At 45.0% G+C, this 20,048-nt stretch overlaps 1 protein-coding gene across 2 annotated transcripts in view; it reads left to right on the top strand.

The window, feature by feature from the left end:
• Positions 1–20,048, top strand: part of AGBL1 (ATP/GTP binding protein like 1) — a 391,687-nt gene that overhangs the window by 207,696 nt on the left and 163,943 nt on the right. For both annotated transcript variants that reach the window (XM_026648344.2, XM_026648345.2), the window contains 2 exons: positions 4,901–5,030; positions 14,504–14,635. In XM_026648344.2, coding sequence (XP_026504129.1) covers positions 4,901–5,030; positions 14,504–14,635 — 262 coding nt within the window. The remainder of the gene's footprint in view (positions 1–4,900; positions 5,031–14,503; positions 14,636–20,048) is intronic.

Below are 20,048 nucleotides of genomic sequence, written 5' to 3'. Positions count from 1 at the left end.
AGAGCAGACGTGATTGTCTTCGTAGGAAGTTGTGGCTACTGGAAGCTTTCTCATGTCATGTGTCATTGCGCAAACACCTTTGCATTATGCCTTATATCCATTCACAGACATATCCATAGTAGGAACCAGAGGATCTCTTGTCTTCAAATGCCTCCATATCCTCTGTTGTATAAATTTTCACCTGTGCTTTCTCATGAGTCACATAGATACCCCTACTGCTCTTACAGCCTCATTGTACATTGGGGACGGTGAGGAGTGTTGTTTTCCCTTCACCAGTGGCATGAGCACACAATTATCACAAGGAGGAGGAAAGGCGAAATGGTGCCTCAGAGACTGTCTCCTTTCCCACAGCTCCTTCTGGTAGCTACGCACTGCCCCTTATTCAATGACTCTCTCTAGACCAGTGTTTCCCAAACTTGGGACGCCGCTTGTTTAGGGAAAGCCCCTGGCGGGCCGGGCCGGTTTGTTTACCTGTTGCATCCGCAAGTCCAGTCGATCGCGGCTCCCACTGGCCGCGGTTCGCTGCTCCAGGCCAATGGGAGCTGCTGGAAGTGGCGGCTAGTACGTCCCTCGGCCTGCGCCGCTTCCAGCAGCTCCCACTGGCCTGGAGCAGTGATCCGCGGCCAGTGGGAGCCGCGATTGCCCGAACCTGCGGACGCAGCAGGTAAACAAAGCGGCCCGGCCCGCCAGGGGCTTTCCCTAAACAAGCAGCGTCCCAAGTTTGGGAAACACTGCTCTAGACCATAGAGATTCCCCAGTGTTTAAACATAGAAGAGCTCAGAGAACATGGATCTAAAGCCAATGCATAGCATCAGGTTTGTGAACAACAAAAGTGTGTTTACCAAGGATTTAATGTATGGATAACACATTTGGTTGAAACTCTAACAAATAGCTGAATTACAGCTAACCCGTACAAAGACACACAGAGCAGACTTTTTTTTTTCATGTTGGAAATCTTTCAGAGGGAAATGCTTTCATTGTTTCCGTTAAGTTCCAGTTAGCCCTAGCCAAGGTGGCAAGGACTCTTGCTAAGGGAAGAAGACACAAAGCATTTACAACAAATCTAGTAACTTGGAGATGCAAGGTAATGAACACCTTTGATCTGAGAAGCGAATTTCATTGAATTCTGGCAAACACACAAAAGTCTTGGCTTCCCACTCCTTTTATTTGTTATCAGTACTTGAGATCAGCTTAATATTTTACCTTCACCCTTGGCTGCCGAGCATAAGGGACAAAGCTCTTATCGGCAAATGTCATCGGTAGTAGGAGAGGGAGAGAAGAAAGGAAGAAAATAGGGAAGAGGGATGGCATGAAGCAGTCACTGAAGTAAACATGCTTTAATGGAAAAAAAGAATCATCGTCTCATAATTAAAGCTTTGCAGCAACCCAGAGGCAGTGACTATGGACTGACAGGCAATAGTGCTAATATTTAAAGATGGTTTAAAAGAGCAAAGATAGTAATGATTGAAAAGAGGAGACTGAATTCAACTGTCCCACTCCTGTCCCCATGCACAGGCCCTTATTGGTTGGCAATGTGTTGTTTTACACACTCATGGCATAACCATCGCTTTGTAACGAACTACCATGGAGACGCATGCTATCCGTTGAGAACAATTGTACTGAACAAGGGCTTCTGGATTTTTTTAAAAGCAGTTGTACTAAATTTAATGAGCTAATAATAAGCATTCACCAGGAGGGTTGTAAATTTGGTGAGCTCAGATAATCTTGAACTCGGATCTAAGAAAAGCCCTGACTTGTATCGGTGCAACACAATTTGTGAGTTGCAATCTTGGTGAGAGTGAAACCTTCGCAAGGATGTAAGGATATTCTGAACTAAAAGGAATTCACTGCAGGAGGGTTAGCTCAGAGCTGTATATTTGCACTGAAATATACAAAGTCTGCTCCACTCAATCAAACAGCTTAAGCGATATATTACAAGGAAGGCCCTGTGTACTCTGTGTCACTGTGGGACCAGACTCCATGGCAAGAGCTACTAAATTCTGTGGTTTTGGGTTACATTCTCTCCTTGGATTTGGCGAGCCGCTCCCACTGATAGAAGTGATTGGGAGTTTTTCATAGAAATGTTTTTTTTCTTTCAATAGAAAATGTGATTTCCATTTAACTGAAATTTTCTGTAAGAAAAATGTCAATTTTGCAGAATGTTTTCTGACAGAAAAATTGAAACAAAATATTAGTGTAGAGGTGGTTTGACATTAATCTCTGCATCTGCTTGAGCAGCTTCTGTCCGTCCTGGGAGTAGTAGTTCAATTGTATCATTATCCCCTTGTTCCTTATGAGCTGGGCTTCGCTGGTTGGACTTCATCTCCCATGATGCACTATGCTCATAGGACTCCCTTCATGCACCATGGTGGCTCAGCTAGAGGAGGAGACTATGGCAGCTCAGGCAAACACAGATTATTGTTGACCCAACCTGAAATGAAAGGTTTCTTTTTGGGAACATTGAAACATTGTGTTTAGACTGAAAATTTCAAAACAATATATTTCATTATTTCTAAATTCAATTTCTTTTGGCATTTTTTATTCTGTGAAAACTATTAATATTTTGATTTTCATGTTGATTCGGAATAAAAATAAATGTCCAAAATATTTCCGTTTCCAATGGGATGGAAATTCTATTTTTTTATCAGTTCTACTCGTTGACTTAAGTGGTCATGGGAGGACATGCCACTCAAGGAAGAATCTGGATCTTATTTTTCCACAGTCACCTGCAAATGGAGTGAGTGCCACCCCGTGTAACCGGTGACTTTTGCATGGTGATATCACTCTTCAGAGGTAGCCTGCTAGCAATGCATTAAGCACCCAGGGTGAAAGCATGGTTGTTCCTCTTAGCAGAGCTGCCACTGTAAAGAAAATGAGGAAAGGTGAGGCTTGGGTTAACTTTATGTGAAGGGCCACAAATGAACATTACACTAGATTGCCAAGTTTTGAGCTAGAAGTTTTTCAGCAGCAGTTATCACACCAGCAAATTCTGGCTTCCAGGGTGTTAGCTATTGCAAATGTTTTGCAAATTGCAGAATGAGTAGCAAGGGAACTGTGAATTCAAGGGAAAGGGGAATTTAGGTGACAACAGCAAAACTGGAATGGATGTTGTGATGTCACCAGAAACCCCAAGGTGGCATCAGAGCCTTGTTTTTCTACGTTGTGTGTGTGTATAAATATAACATTCTCTGTGGATTCTACTATTTCTATACCCTTTTCCCTCTTGTCAGAATTCCATTGCTTCTGCTCCTCTCCAAAGGCTCTGAATAGGCTTTGGAGCCTCTTCCCTCCAAACATTTTCTATCAAGCACTGATGGTGCTGAAGGTGTGTGCAACGCAACCTAACCGGTGAAATTTAACAGTGTAAAGTCTTGCCTGTGAAATATGAAATCTCATTCATACACACATGATGGTGGTGTGTTTCTACATACTGTGTTGTTAGAGGGCTGGAACATTCAGTGTAGTGGGAGAAATGGTGGAACATGGCATCTCCTGTTAAAGTCAGATGGAGTTGTGTGGCTGAAATTCCATGTGATGTTTAGAATACATACCTTCGAGCACACTCCAGCTCTAGTTTACTAAGCTAACAGTAAGGCTTCTACAGTAGATGTGGTTGATTTGAATATGGTAGATCTTATCATGAATGCAGATCTAATGGCGGGCCTAAACTTTATCAATGCATCACAATTTGCGAATTGCAATCCCAGTTAGAGTTAAACCTTTGTGTAGAGTGAGGATGCTTGGAACTAAAACAAAGTCACTATAAAGGAGATCACTCAGATCTGCATAATTGCACTAAGATATGCAAATTCCCCTCCATGCAATCAAACATCTAGCACAGTGTATTAGCCAGTGAAACAGAATCTGAGAGGAAAGTTCGACTGAGCTAAGGTAAAAGTCTCTATGGTCCAAACCCCGAGGTCCTTACTTAGGTTTTATAGTAGTAAGGGCTTACAGTGAAGTCAAATTCCCACTAAAGCCAATTGTTTTCTATAACAGTGCTGTATAGCATAAAGATCTTATTGGTTCTTGATATTCTTGATATGTGTTTGAGATGGTTGCATTTCTCATGAGTGGAGAAACCATGCATGAGATATTCTGCTCAGGGCCGGCTCCAGGCACCAGCAAAGGAAGCAGGTGCCTGGGGCGGCCAATAGAAAGGGGCGGCACTCCATCCATTATTGGGGCGGCACGTCCAGGTCTGCAGCGGCAATTTGGTGGCAGCTCAATCACTTCGCTTCAGTCTTCGGCGGCAATTCGGTGGCGGGTCCTTCACTCCCTCTATTCCTCTTCGGCGGCACTTCAGCAGCAGCTCAATCGTCTTTTTTTCTCTATCTCTCTCTTTTTTTCCCCCCACCGCTTGGGGCAGCAAAAAAGCTGGAGCCGGCCCTGATTCTGCTCATCCCATGCAGGTGCCTATAGATTTTCAACTGGGCCTGACTGATTTTCCAGTTCCAACGATAATGACTGATGATTGGGCATTCCTATGCCCCATGTTGGCTTTGGAAAACCCACCCTTTATACCTCCACAGACCATGATGGATTCTGTATTTGACATCAGACTTTAGCAATGTTTTAGAGAGTTTAAAATAAGAGTATTAGTCCTGTTTAATATGAGTGCGTATGTAAATCAAAACTGCGTTCGTTACCTAGAATCTAACTGAGCAGGCCCTGCGGGGAAAGGAAATGGATAATGAATACTTTTCAGACCCCTCTAAAATAAGCTTCTGTGGAGTTTTAGTTCATTCAAGCCCATCTATGAAATCTAGATATATATATATGAATTAGCCTCACAAGCTAAGCCTGCCCTAGTACAGGGAGTATCCAGAAACTGCACATTTTGAAACCACAGAGTTGTTTTGTTAGTTTAATTGGGGTGTGTTTTGTCCTGTGATTCCAGCCACCGGTGTTCCTTGAGTGGGGATGACCTGAATAGACAGTGGCTGGCTCCCAGCTGCCAGCTCCATCCAACCATTTATCACACCAAGGGCCTCCTCTACTACCTGTGCAGCGTTGGCCGGGCTCCACTGGTGAGTCATTTCTGTCTTCCCTTGTATTAATACCCCTGCACTGCTCATTTGTTGCAGCCTTCCCAAAAGACTCATGTACTGTACAGTTCAGGTCTAAGAGAGAAGGGGTCTGGGGAGATCTGGAAACATTCCAGTGCTACATTACTCGGGAAGTGGGGAAGAGCTTGGAGACCATCACTTCAGTGGGATAGTTTACTGCCTATCGGCCCTTCTAACCAACAACCCTATGTTCTGATGCCCTTGCCCAGTCTGGAGAGCACACTGGCTGGGGGGCGGGGGGAAGTTTAAGGTTAGGAGAGCTGAAGTTGAGATGTAGTTTCTGGAAGTTCTGTCCCCCAAATCCATGCTATCTGGGATAGCAGAGCCCTGAAGTAACAAATTGCCTGATGACAGGATGCCACTTTGTACCTACTTGGGATCCCCTAAGTATTTTAGAGGGTTCCTGCAGCGTTTGCTGTGAAGGCAGGCGTCTTAGTGCAGTATTTAAAGCAGGAGATTGGGAGTCAGGAGATCTTGATCTGATTTCTGAGCATGCAACTGGTTCCCTAAGTGATGTTGGGCAAATAACCTCGCCTCTCTGGGCAAAGTGTTCTCCTTTGTAAAATGGGGATTACAATGCCCACCTTTCATAAAGCTCTTTGAGTCTTCAGATGAAAAGTGCTAGATCTGTGCCAAGTATTATCCATCATTAGTGTTTTCTTCAGACCATTGCTGGTGGAGTGGGGAGAGAGTTTGCAAAGATCTCACGGCAGCATAGTAACCAGCTCCAAAAGGGAATGAACTTCTGTGCTTCTCTGTCTTGGGAAGGTAGTCTCCTCTTCTCCCCTTTGGCTGAAAGCCCTCAGCATGAAACGCAGCAAGGAGTGGAGAAGAAACCTCCACCAGACTGGCACTCAGACTAGGTTTGTGATGAGTAAACCAAGGATTTCGGCTTGTGCTCCAACCAGGGCCGGCTCCAGGCACCAGCTTAACAAGCAGGTGCTTGGGGTGGCCAAGGGAGAGGGGCGGCACCTGCGGCAATTCGGGGGCAGCAGGTCCCTCACTCCCTCTAGGAGCGAAGGACCTGCCGCTGAACTGCCGCCGCCGATCGCGGCTTTTTTTTTTGCTTGGGGCGGCAGAAATGCTGGAGCCGGCCCTGGCTCCAACAGCCCCTAGTGGAAAAGGAAAAGGTTTATGTGAACATATGACAAGTGGAAGGCTTGTTTAAAAATATAAATAAACATTAATTAGCCATAAGTATGGCAGCATGCTCCTGTTTCCAGCTGGGACCATCTGAAAGGCAGCTGAGAAACAGCTGAATACTAAATGTTGCTCACAGAGTAACAAAGTCGTGGAATGGGCCATTACGTCATCTTCCACCTGCCTAGTCTGATATTGGATATTCAGCCCAGTCAGTGTCGTCGGCCACACTGTCATCTTTTACATACCTCATCTGATTTAGTCCCTGTTTCAACACGTCATTTTATCATGTGCATAATTTTATGCACAAGCTGAAGTCCCATTAGTTTCAGTGCTTTGCTGATCATTTTTGCCATTCACTTCAATGGGAACAGGATGTTTCATAGTTAACAACTAGCCAGTAGCTTTGGGTCTCTGGAAAGGTATCTTAGCTCAAAACTCATCTGTTAACCAGAGACTTTGTTTAATCCTGAGCTGATGGTGTCAAACAAAGACTGTGAATGGCTAGCCAACTACAAAAGTAGTTTCTCCTCCCTTGGAGTTCACACCTCAACTGCTAAAAGAGGGCCTCATCCTCCCTGATTGAACTAACCTCGTTATCTCTAGACTGATTCTTGCCTGCATATTTCTACCTGCCTCTGGAAATTTCCACTACATGCATCTGACGAAGTGAGTATTCACCCACGAAAGCTTATGCTCCAATACGTCTGTTAGTCTATAACAGGGGTCGGCAATGTTCGGCACATCGCTCGCCCGCACCGCTTCTCGCCGCCCCCATTGGCCCGGGACGGCGAACCGCGGCCAGTGGGGGCTGCGATAGACTGAACCTGCCGTGTCAGCAGGTAAATAAAACTGGCCCGGCCTGCCAGGGTGCTGACCCTGGCGAGCCGCGTGCCGAACGTTGCCGACCCCTGGTCTATAAGGTGCCACAGGACTCTCTGTCGCTTTTTACAGATACAGACTAACCCAGCTACCCCTCTGATACTTTTTACAAAGCAATTGCTCTATATCTGACCGCTCAGTTCTCCTCCTCTAAGGAATCTGCACACCTTCAAAAGATGAGCTTGGGAACTTAATAATGCTAGACGCATGGACTAAAGAGAAACACTGGTTTTATGACTCATTACAACAATTTGTGATACACTCTGCTGCCTGCCAAACCTCAGTAGCCCACTTTATTTTAAGTGCTCTCCTACAGCATATCTGAACCCCTTATGCCGAACAATCTGTCCCAACTTGTATTTAGCTCCGACACTCTGGTTACCTTCCCCAGACCTGAAGAAATGCTCCGTGGCGTTCAAAAACTTGTCCCTTCCCCCAACAGAAGTCAGTCCAATAAAAGGTATCACCTCACCCACCTTGTCTCTTTTTGATTTTCTCGATATTTTTCATTTTTTGACAAAATTGCTTATTTAACATTTTTGGTTTTAATTTTCCTTTTTTTTAAAAAAAAACATTGACAATTTTCATTGGTCTTTTAATCATGAGGAAAGGGGGTTTCAACATCAAAACCAAAACTTGGGAGATAGAAAAAAAAATCACTTTTGAAAATTCCGATCTTTGAAAATGTTTACAAAAAAATTGGATAAAAAATAATCCTGTGGAAAAGTTTTGAAGAACAACAAAGAACTGGCCCCTTTTGAAAAAGCCATCTGTGAAACTGTTGTGAAACTTGGTTTCTGTATTCTGACCAGCTGTACTGCACTGTCAGCTGACTCTCCCTATGAGCCTACTGCCAGAGACCTGAATGGGAGAGTCCCCAGGGTGGGTGGGCTGGGACGAAGATAGGGCTATGAGAAAGGGTCGGCGGGAGGCAGAGATACTGCAGTGCTTTGCCTCCTTTCTGAGCCCGAGAAGGAATTATGGAGGAGTAAGATATAATTCTTCCCTCTCCCTCTAGCCCTGCTGCTTCATGGCTCCTACCACCAAATGTCCTAAAGCCACAATCTGAGCCTTTATCATTCTTTGAAGCCAGTGGGCTCTGCCTGAAATTGATTGAAATGCAGTATTGCCAACCCAAGTGCGATGAGTCAGGCCCCCCCCAACCATGATAATATTTAGGGATTGTCTTTTTATTTGCCTCTGGTGTCACATTTTCAAGATTTTCTCTGGGGCCACGAGGGCTAGAAACTTTTCTTTTTTTCTCTCTTTCTCTCTTTCTTTTTTTAATGAAAGCTGAGAGTTGCAGGGAATAACTTGTCTCTGGCAGCCAGGGTCGTAATAAAAATACGGTGAGACTTGTGATAAAAGTGTGAGAGTTGGCAAAAGTGAGTATACTGCCAATTCTTACCTTGGACTTGACTAATTCCTTGGGGGGTGAGAAGGGTGGCACGTTTTGGAGTCTGATTGTGCGGCATGAGTTACACTGTCCTAGCTAGAGCAGAGGCTGGTTGCCTCTTACTCCCAGGTTCATTCTCTGTCCACGCTTAGATGTCTCAGTTGAAGCTCTGCTATCAGGCTACAGAGTTGGCTTCTATGTTGGCTTCTATGTCGGCTGAACCAAGAAGGACACCCCAGTGATAGAAAAGGTGGGACCGTCAGGGGGTGATAGGGAAGTGTTGTAAAGTCACAGGAACATGGGCGGGAACCCCCCTTCCCCCCATGGAAATCACACGATGAAGTGAGTTTAATCAAAATGAAAACACGTTTTCAGTGCCTTCTGTACAACTTTCAAATGGAACTGCCCATAAATAGCTACAGTGATACTGACCCTGCTGCCGTTTGAAGCTAATGGCAACTGAAGGGGATAAGGCTCCGTGGGCAGATACTGCAGACAGTCCCACAGTAATCAATGTAGATCAGTGTTTCTCAAACTGGGGATGCCGCTTGTTCAGGGAAAGCCTTTGGTGGGCCGGGCCGGTTTGTTTACCTGCCCCGTCCGCAGGTCCGGCCGATCGCGGCTCCCACTGGCCGTGGTTCGCTGCTCCAGGCCAATGGGAGCTGCTGGAAGCGGCGGCCAGTACGTCCCTCGGCCCACGCCGCTTCCAGCAGCCCCCATTGGCCTGGAGCGGTGAACCGCGGCCAGTGGGAGCCGCGATTGGCCGGACCTGCGGACACAGCAGGTAAACAAACCAGCCCGGCCCACCAGGGGCTTTCCCTACACAAGCGGCAGCCCCAGTTTGAGAAACACTGGTGTAGATGATAATCTTGCATTGTTGCAGGTGGGTGGGAATGGATCACCTAGCAGGCCCATTTCAGCCCTACCAATTAGGATTCATCTGTGGGATTCTCTAGATGCAAAATTATAGGGCTAGCACCACTCAGGCAATGTTGTTGTCTGACTAGCTGCATATCCCTCAGTGCTTTCTAATATGTAAAATAATATTTTAAGCAGATAATGTATGTGCCTTTTGCATGTTAGTAATATGCAGGTAATTGATATCCAGTTGAGCTTGGAGTTCTGCCTCAAAATAGAATGGAAACTATAAAATCCTCTGATATTCATAGGAATAAATTCCACATAGTACCTGTGGTTAACCTAAACTATGACTGAATGTCACGGATAGCTTAGATGAAACACTAGCTGGAAAAGTGTCTTTCTGTTATTAAAGGAAGTAGTAAATGCAGCCATTTGGATGGGGCCATTTTAGGGTAATTGAAAACATCGCAGATGGAGTTACTTCACAGTGCATGGATTACATATAGCTCTGCAAAATATATGCAGACAGGTGCGGGCTGCATGTCCAGGGTCTGTGCAAAACTGGGTTTGTTTAATTGGAAATGCTGCCGTTTGTGGATCTGCATCCGATTTTGCAGTGCTCACAGTCCTCCCCTTGCCTTCATCATCTAGTGAGAATGGTGTAAATAATGCAGTGGACTCACTGCTGGGAAGCAAGCTGATCTCCATGTGTCAGGAATGAGGGCACAACATTCTGGGGACAGGCGAGCGTAGGTGCAAGCAGTGGAGTTCTGTAGGCAGCAGAATCAGGGAATGGACAGGACATGGGCAAGCTTTGGATAACAGACCACCCATGTAAGTTGTTACTTGGGACACTACATTTAATTAGCCAGATAATTAGGGGCTGGTTGAGGGCAGCTGGGTGTGGTTCATGCATATTTACATATTAACCCACCACCCCCAATGTGTGCAAGGCTGGGCTATTTTAAGGGGCTGTCAGAGGGTAGCTGGCCCTTTGACGGGGCCAGGGGCCTACCTCTGACAGGCTTCACAAGGGAGAATGAGGCAATTCTAGGTTCACCTGGGATTGGTCAACTCATTGAGTTACTGAGAGGCAGTTAATTAGGCAGGGAAGCACCTGGCCAAGATAAAAGGAAGCTGCTCCTGGGGTATCTTCTAGGGCAGTGGTTCCCAAACTTTAACAACCTGTGAACCCCTTTCACTAAAATGTCAAGTCTCGCGAACCCCCTCCTAAAAATGAATATTTCCAGGGATTTTCTCCTTTACCTGAGTATAAATTATAAGAGCAGTGATCTTGGAAATATAAAATTTGTTTTTATGACATGCTTATTACACACTCTGTATTATTAATTATTATTTATCATTACAGTATTTTTATTACATTATGAAAATGGCAACACTCTTCCAAGATCTCACTTTCATAGCTTGTATCACTTTGAATAAGTCTGTTATAAGACAAGGCTTCTATGTTTCATCAAGGAGTATCAGATGTGAAACAGCATGAAGGTATTTAAGAAGCCAACTCAAAGAGTTCCTCCTACACAAGCATTCAGGGCTTGAGCAGTCCAGGCAAACAACGCACGTTACAACAAAGCTTAAACTTGTTCTTCATAATAATTTTAAAAACAATACTAGCTGCCTATTTAATTTTAAAACCAGCAAAAAATATCCACCATCCTTTCCATTTCTTATAAGGAGTCTTGAAGTTTAAATCTCCTCAGTGTGATAGATATGCTTCCTTTGATCTGCTTAGCTCTTGGAAGTCCAGGGGCTCTGGGCTGCTGGGACAACTCTGTCCGCCATTAGGGAATTTTTTCCTGAGAACCCCCTGTAACATTTTGCGAACCCCCAGGGGTTCCCGAACCCCAGTTTGGGAACCACTGTTCTAGGGGAACAGAGACTCCTAGGGGAGAGAATAATTCCCAAGATGTAGGAAGAGACGGTTCCTATGGTAAAGGCTTCTCGGGGGAAGGTGGTGAAGGGTTCACCAGCGAAGGAAACCAAGGAAAAATGCTTCTGGGTAGGAGCATTTCCAGAAGGCAGGGACTATGAATGCTGAGTCTCAGAGAAACCTGGCTCCCAGGAAAGAATTCACCAGGCAACAGCAGAAGCCCTAGGAAAAAAAGGAATGATATGCTGTCCTGAGGAAGGATTGTCATGGTTCGGTCTCTGTGGGGACTTTGGCCTAAGAGAAGAGACCCTTTCCCAGCTAGTCACAAGAAGTCTCTGGCTCCAGAGGAGTGTCCTGGCTCATGAAGGCCTCACTGGTAAGGGACCTTGGGCATAACTGGGGTTGACACACGAAGGCTGACTTAGCCACTTCTCCCTCCAGCTACAGAGAGATACGGACTCTTTGTGTGATGTTCTGCCTTTGGAGTAGAGTAAACTAGACCCCTGAAGGGATGTTGTACAATATACAAGCCTCATTGGACTTATTAAAATCCCCACTCTCAGAAACTGAGGCAGAGATGCAATAGCAAGTGCTGCATCAGACTGCTAGGGGGATGGCCCCCATTCAGGGGCCTATGCGAATTAGGTTCCCCCACTCCTACTGAACTAGGCTCCTTTGAAAATCCCAGTCATACTGTGTATAAAAATTGCATACTTTATTTGTATCCTCATTGCCTGCTCTTTGTAGGCTGCATGTTGCCATAGGGCTCAATCCGGTGAGGCACTGAATACTCTGGCCCTGATGCAGCAAAGCCCTTAAACATGTGACTAGTTCCATGTCTCCCTATAGTTTAGTACAATGGAGTTTAGTAATGACTGGGTCGCCTGGACACCACCTTATGAGAAATAGTAACAAAGTCGTCTAGTGCTGGATGCTGGAAGGAGGAAGTGTTGGAGGTCTGCCTGAGGGTGACGGGATCAGCAGCACTGCTGGGCAGGAGCGCCGCCAGCTTTTCTGCCGCCCTAGGCAGCGGAAGGTCCCGCCCCGAAATGCCGCCCCCCACAGAGGTGGCGGAAGGTCCCGCCGCTGAAATACCGCTGCGATCGCCGCCCCCCAAATTGTAGCGCCCTAGGCGACCGCCTAGGTCGCCTAATGGGTTGCGCCAGCCCTGCTGCTAGGTGATATGGGTTTGGTGGCCTGGTTGACATAGCAGGGACAGCTGCATAAAACTCTAATGGGGGATAGGTATTAACATTTTGTCTTTGTTTGCCATATTGTTAAATCCTGGCTCCTCACTGGCTGAAAACTTACCTGTGATGAGACATAACAGTAGGCACACAACTACTTCCACCCTGATAGTAGTGCGCTCGGGTGTTCCATGCATTATCTGCATTATAAACTGGGGAAATGATCCTCTTACTTAATTCCCTGTTATTGCACCTGTGTGCACCAGGTGTCAGCATTATTGCTATTTCATTATGGATCTGAGAATATACTTCTAGATTGGCATGTTCAGGACATGCCAACTTTCTTAGCGCTTGTCTACACTGGGAACTTGCACTGGAAAAATCCACCCCCCTGCCTCTCAGACAGACATGGTTATGAAACAGAACCAACTGATAATAATAGTAATAATCCATTCCAGTAGAGCCAAGCAATCCTAATCAAGGATGGGGGCCCTATTAAGGTAGGTGCTGTACAGACATGTAACAAAGACAGTCTGTGCCCCAGAGAGTTTACAATCTAGGTGTTAAACAGGAGGCAGCAATTGGATGAAACAAAGATGTTGGTGAGGGTTAGGTAACAATAAAATAGTTTACCTGGAAATCAGAAGTTGCAGCTTGCTGCTTAACTAATCAGTGCCAGAGGTAGCAATCTGTAAACTTTGTGGCAGAACTTGGTGTTAAGGAGAAATTGAAAGAGGATGAGGTGGTGAGTTTATGAAGTTTGATGTGGAGTTTTTTCATGCATGGGAGGAAGAGCAGAGGCGGTCATGAGAGAAGCAGACATGGGCAGTCGAAGCTGGACTGGCTGGCATAGCTGACAGAACCTAGTGTGCAAATAATTGCATCCTGAATGGCTGCAGTTAAATTCAGTAAAACTTAATTGTCTCTAAAGGGTCAAAGGTAAATACATGATCAGGTAGATAAATATACTGGGTGAAATCTTGGACCCTTGAAGTCAATGGCAAAACATCACCCACTGTGATTGCACCCACTGCTTATTTCTTCCTCCGTCTTCCTGCTTCTGTCTGTCTGCCTGTCTATTCTAAAGTTTCTCTTCTAGTGATATCTGGATGCTCCTCTTTGCTTTCCAGTTGGCTTATCAAAAGTGAATAAAACTGTGCTGGAGCACTATCTTCTTCTGACCATTTAGAATGTTGGCTTAAAAAGAACAATTGCTCTTCTTTTGAAACTCCTTTCCTTATTGGATTTTCCAGTATTTCTGATGAAGACATGGAGAATATATATAACAGCAATGCATATCTCACTGAGCATCAAGATTGATTATTCTGCAAGGCCTGGGTCAATATTTACCTCGTAGGCCAATAAACCCTGAGTTTCATTTGTAGAGGACTTGATATGTGCTTATAAAGGCAATCTAAAATTTCACTGAAAGTGGGAATATGCTTAGCGCCTAGCTACCCGAAGACTGATGCTAAAGAGATGGATTAGATTGATTGATTAGACTATGTAAAATAGGTCACTTACTGTGCTTTGCTTAGGGGGATATATACAATGTCATAACAATATGCAGTAACTACTAGTGTAATAGCATGGATGTGTTTTTCTGCGAATTATATAGTACAGATTTAAAACTTAAAGAAATGAAGATTGATTGCCTGATAGGGTGCAGGTTTTAGATCTCAAGAGGATAATACTGAAGTTTAGAAGTCAAAGGAATTTGACAAACTTCCCTTTGATTGAATCATAAGATGCATGTAGGATCCTGAACTGCCATGGATGGCAGTGGGTGGGACACAGTTCTTTGTGTTTCAAACAGAGCAACATATAACCTCCCTCTCTTCTCTGAATCCTCCAGGATCAGGTGGACTGGCAGAGCCTGGGAAGGCTGATGACAATTGATCAACAGGGTTTGGCGTTCATTATGGGCATGCCCCATAGCCTGAGAGCCTCTGAGAAGTTCTGAAAAATGGGTTTTTTTTTAGCAACTGGTCAACCCACTACTGTAGCACATTGCCATTTAAAGGGCTAGAATCCTTCCTGTTTTATGGTCAGTGTTATTCCTTTTTCTGATCTCCAGGTATTCTGCGACTATCACGGCCACTCCCAGAAGAAGAACGTGTTCCTCTACGGCTGCAGCATCAAGGAAACCTTGTGGCAGGCAGGCTGCACCGTCGACACAGCAGTTGTCACAGAAGATGTTGGCTACAGGGTGAGACTTCACATTACAGCACACATCTACTGTGCACACGTGCACACACGCAATGAATCCTTAAGACCGTACTCAGAGTTGTTATAGTTTGACAGCAAACCATTGATATTTAGTGGGATCCCACAGGGGTCTGGCCTAGGTCTGGTATGATTTAGTATTTTCATTAATGATTTGGATAATGGAGTGGAGAGTATGCTTATATAATTTGAAGATGACATCAAACTAGGAATGGTTGCTAGAAATTCAGACAGGATTTTGAATTCAAAATGATGTTGGAAAATGATCTGAAATCAACAAGGTGAAATGTAGTAAAGACAGGTGCAAAGTAAGAAGAAAAAATCAAATGCATCGCTACAGAATGGGGAATAACGGGCTGCATAACGGGAGTAGTACTGCTGAAAAAGATCTGAGGGTTATAGTGGATCACAAATTGAATAGGAGTCAACTATGTGCTGCGGTTGCAAAAAAGGCCAATATTATTCTGGGGTGTATTAACAGGAGTGTTGTATGTAAGACACAAGAGGGAATTGTCCTGCTCTCTTCAGCACTGGTGAGGCCTCAGGTGGAGTACTGTGTCCAGTTCTGGGCATGATACTTTAAGAAAGATACAGACAAATTGGAGAGTCCAGAGGAAAGCAACAAAAATGATAAATCTGATCTCTGAGGAAAGGTTAAAAAACCTGGGCATATTTAGTCTTGAAAAAAGACCGAGGGGAGACCTAATAACAGTCTTCAAATATGTTAAGGGCTGTTATAAAGAGGATGGTGTTAGATTGCTCTCCATGTCTACTGAAAGTAGGGCAAGAAATCATGTTTAATCTGCAGCCAGAGAGATTTAGGTTAGATATTAGGAAAATCTTTCTAACTATAAGGGTAGTTAAGGTCTGGAATAGGCTTCCGAGGGAGGTTGTGGAATCTCCATCATTGCAGGTTTTTCAAAACAGGTTGGATAAACATCTGTCAGGGCTGGTCTAGATGTCCCTGGTCCCATCACAGTGCAGGGGGCTGCAAGAGGCAATCGCTTCAGCTCCCTTCCAGTCTTACATTTCTATGATTAGGGATGGGCCCAATCTACGAAGTTTGGAGCTGGGTGTGAACTTCCCCAGAGTCCAGAGGAATTCAGTCCTGGGAGGCTGGACCCATCTCTAAAATCTAGATGCACCGAATATTAGCAGAAGTATCATCTGAATGAACATGCCCCCTAATCAATGGCCATAAATATTTGCCTACCTGGGCAGCTACCATTTTCTGTGTGAGTAAACCACACACCATGCGTAACATCATTCATATAACCCTTTATTTACCATATAATGCTGGTAAAAGGCCACAGGTCATGTTGCCCTGTTGAATTCAATTGCCTTATTGTTAAAAGCACCATGTCAAAATAAAAAATCAAGAGCCCGATTCACCACTATGCTACTTCAGTTTTACCCCAGCATGGCTTCATTGAAACCATGGAGTTACACAGGTGTCAAACTGGAGTAATGAACTTATTTGACCCTGTATTTTTAAATAATATAATGTTTAGTGTAGAGAGCACCTCCATGAGTAGATGGTGCTATAGCTTTATCTTAGTATTAAGTTGTTGTCTTGTATGTTGTTTTGTTGTTGTTCTGACCCTGGAGTTTTAGCAGGATGTTCAGTCCTGCCTGTGTGTGCTGGACTTGGTACTTGCAGTGTCCGAATAAATCGTGTTCAGTAAGTGAATATTACAATACAGTTCCCTTCAGTGTTTTTCCTGTGACAGGATTATAAAATAGAAACCATTGGAAACTCCTACTCTCTTTAACAGACCATTTGTTTCCCATTTCTGCTCCATTCCTGTTAGAAAGTGAAACTAGACTAAATTATTTTTGCTCTGTGTTTAGTTAGCCTCGCTGTCTGGTTCTCAGGCACCAGCATCTGGCTGTTGGTTTGTAGTTTCTGACAGTTCAAGGGAATGAGTAATATTTTAAAATCCCCCGTTTTCAATGAAACTTTTTAAAAGTGTCTTGAAAATAATTCTGTTTGTATTACGGAAGGAGAGTTGTCTAGTGGTTAAAATAGGAAACTGGTATACAGATCTAATGGGTTCTATTCCCAACTCTGCCGGATTTGTGTGACTTTGGGCAAGTCACTTCACCACCGTGTGTCTGTTTCCTCATCTGAGATGAAATTATCTCTAATTATAGTTTTCAAAATTAATTTTTACAAAACCTAAGTTGTAGTCCTAAACTGGTTTAAGAGGCACAGATTAGTGAGATCTGGCATAGAAGAGGTTAAAATGTTCTTGTATAGCTCTACACTGTTGTATGACTTGCACCTCTCCAGGACAATCTGCAACTCCCTCCCTTCCTTTAGATTACCAAGTCTTCCTCATTCATCTTCAGGCATCGTCCAAGGAGTATACTTTCCCAGAAGGAAAGTGCTCCATCCAGGAGTGAAAGTAACTTAAGGGACTTACCGGTACGCAGGGACGGGGTCATGAGCAAGGTATGGGGGGACTCGGGGGGCGGGGCCTTGAAATTCCCAGGCCCTTTAAATCACCACCAGAGCCCAAGGGCTCCTGGCCGCTGCCGCTACCCTGGGGGGCAGCTTCCCTGGGCTCTTTAAATCACTGCGGGAGCCCTGGGGTAGCGGCGGCGGTGGCCGGGAGCCCCAGGGATCTGGCAGTGTTTTAAAGGGCCAGGGCTCCCAGCCACTGTTACTGCAGCTGGAGCCCCGGGCCCATTAAATTGGCACCGGAGCTCATGGTAACGGTAGCGGCGGCCAGGAGCCCCGAGGCTCTGGTGGTGATTTAAAGGGCTAGGGGCTCTGGCCGCTGCCGGGAGCCCTGGGCCCTTTACATTGCTGCCGGAGCCCTGGGCCTCCGGCTCCGGCGGCGGGACCCCATGGCTCCGGCAGCGATTTAAAGGGCCAGGGTCTCCAGCCGCTGCCGGGAGCACAGGGCCCTTTTAAATTGTTGGGCTGGGGAAGCTGCCCCCTACTGGTACGGTCGGCTGTGTACTGGCTCTTGCCGGTACACCGTACTGGACCGTACCGGCTTACTTTCACCTCTGGCTCCAGCACTCCTTGCAAGACTGACCTTAGCCAAATCTCCCTGTTTCACAAGTGGAGGAGAGAGAGTGCTCATAGTCAGCACAACTTTTGAAGCTGGGTTCTGTTTGGATTTCAGAAGCTTGAGAAGGCTGGGGAGAATCAACAGATACACACACAGAATTCAAACATCGCCTTCTGGCATCTGGAGTGTGTCTGGAATCTGCAATTAATGAATCTGGAGCAAGCCTCCGCTGCCATCCAAGAATGTGCTGCAGAGGCATTCTCCAGCCCACAGCCTGCATGTCTATTCCCCAGATGATAGGTGTTCATAACTCCCTTAGATGGTATCATACAGGAAGTTATTCTGCTAAATCAGAGAGATTGGCATGTGGCTGCAGGATAAGACAGTGAGGTTTGGCTTTTCAAAGCAGAATAAGCGAGTTAGGTGCCCAAATCCCATTAAAAGCCAATGGAATTTGGATGCCTAATTCACTTAAGCCTTCACTGAAAAGTAAATCTAAATGTTCCCCAACATTGGATTCCCCTTCTAGAATTCTAGAAGGCTAGGCTTACATCCACACTAGGATCGGGTATGTGGAGCTGAGCAAATAATTTATTTTTCAGTTCTGTAACCAAATCAATAAATTCTGTGTATTTCAAACGGAAACTGAAGTTTTTAATTTCTCAACAAAACAAAAAAATGAACAGTTCATTTGAGTCAAATGAACTGTGTTGAATGGCAATTCAAAATGAAATGTCGAAATGGTTCATTTAGAAATATCAACATGAATTTTTTGACATTTCAACAAAATTTCAACAAAATTTTTGTTTTCAGGTTTTTTTCACATGAAACTATTAGCTGATAGGTTGGGGCCCCTGAAAAAGGTGTTTTTCTGTAAATTTATTGTTCGCTGAAAAAAACTTGTCCAGCTCTCATGTAAAGAAGCTAGCGGGTAGTGGGACTGAGCATTGATTTGGCGGAGCTATGCAAGCCCCAAGGCTAGACAAGTAGTAGAGACAGTGAGGTACAAAGAAGAGACTGGATTTCTGCTATGGGTACCCGCATGGCCCCACAGTATGCCAACATTTTTATGGCTGACTTAGAACAAAGCTTCCTCAGCTCTCGTCCCCTAACGCCTCTACTCTACTTGAGCTACATTGATGACATCTTCATCATCTGGACCCATGGGAAGGAGGCCCCTGAGGAATTCCACCAGGATTTCAACAATTTCCACCCCACGATCAACCTCAGCCTGGACCAGTCCACACAAGAGATCCACTTCCTAGACACTACAGTGCAAATAAGTGATGGTCACATAAACACCACCCTATACTGGAAACATACTGACTGCTATACTTACCTACATGCCTCCAGCTTTCATCCAGAACACATCACAAGCTCTGAGATGCAACCGCATTTGCTCCAATTCCTCAGACAGAGACAAACACCTACAGGATCTCTATCAAGCATTCTTAAAACTACAATACCCAACTGGTGAAGTGAAGAAACAGATTGACAGAGCTAGAAGGGCACCCAGAAGTCACCTACTACAGGACAGGCCCAACAAAGAAAGTAACAGAACGCCACTAGCCGTCACCTACAGCCCCCAACTAAAACCTCTCCAGCGCATCATCAAGGATCTACAACCTATCCTGAAGGACGATCCCTCACTCTAACAGACCTTGGGAGACAAGCCAGTCCTCGCTTACAGACAGCCCCCCAACCTGAAGCAAATACTCACCAGCAAACTACACACCACACAACAAAAACACTAACCCAGGAACCAAACCCTGCAACAAACCCCAGTGCCAACTCTGTCCGCATATCTATTCAAGGGACATCATCATAGGACCTAACCATATCAGCCACACCATCAGGGGCTCGTTCACCTGCACATCTACCAATGTGATATGTGCCAGCAATGCCCCTCTGCCATGTACATTGGCCAAACCGGACAGTCTCTATGCAAAACAATAAATGGACACAAATCTGACATCAACCAGTAGGGGAACACTTCAATCTCCCTGGACACTCAATAATAGACTTAAAAGTGGCAATTCTTCAAAAAAACCTTCAAAAACAGACTCCAATGAGAAACTGCTGAACTGGAATTAATTTGCAACCTGGACACCATCAAATTAGGCCTGAATAAAGACTGGGAGGGGATGGGTCACTACAACAACTAATTTCCCCCTGCTGATGCTCACACCTTCTTGTCAACTGTTTGAAATGGGCCACCTTATAGATTCATAGATTCTAGGGCTGAAAGGGACCTTGAGAGGTCATCAAGTCCAGTCCCCTGCCCTCAGGGCAGGAGCAAATACTGTCTAGACCATCCCTGATAGATATTTATCTAACCTACTCTTAAATATCTCCAGAGATGGAGATTCCACA

This window comes from Terrapene carolina, unplaced genomic scaffold (genome assembly GCF_002925995.2).
Source record: "Terrapene carolina triunguis isolate 2854851 unplaced genomic scaffold, T_m_triunguis-2.0 Scaffold67, whole genome shotgun sequence".
In the NCBI taxonomy this organism is placed as follows: Eukaryota; Metazoa; Chordata; order Testudines; family Emydidae; genus Terrapene; species Terrapene triunguis.
Note: the sequence above shows the minus strand (reverse complement) of the source record. Positions and strands in the feature narration are given on the sequence as shown.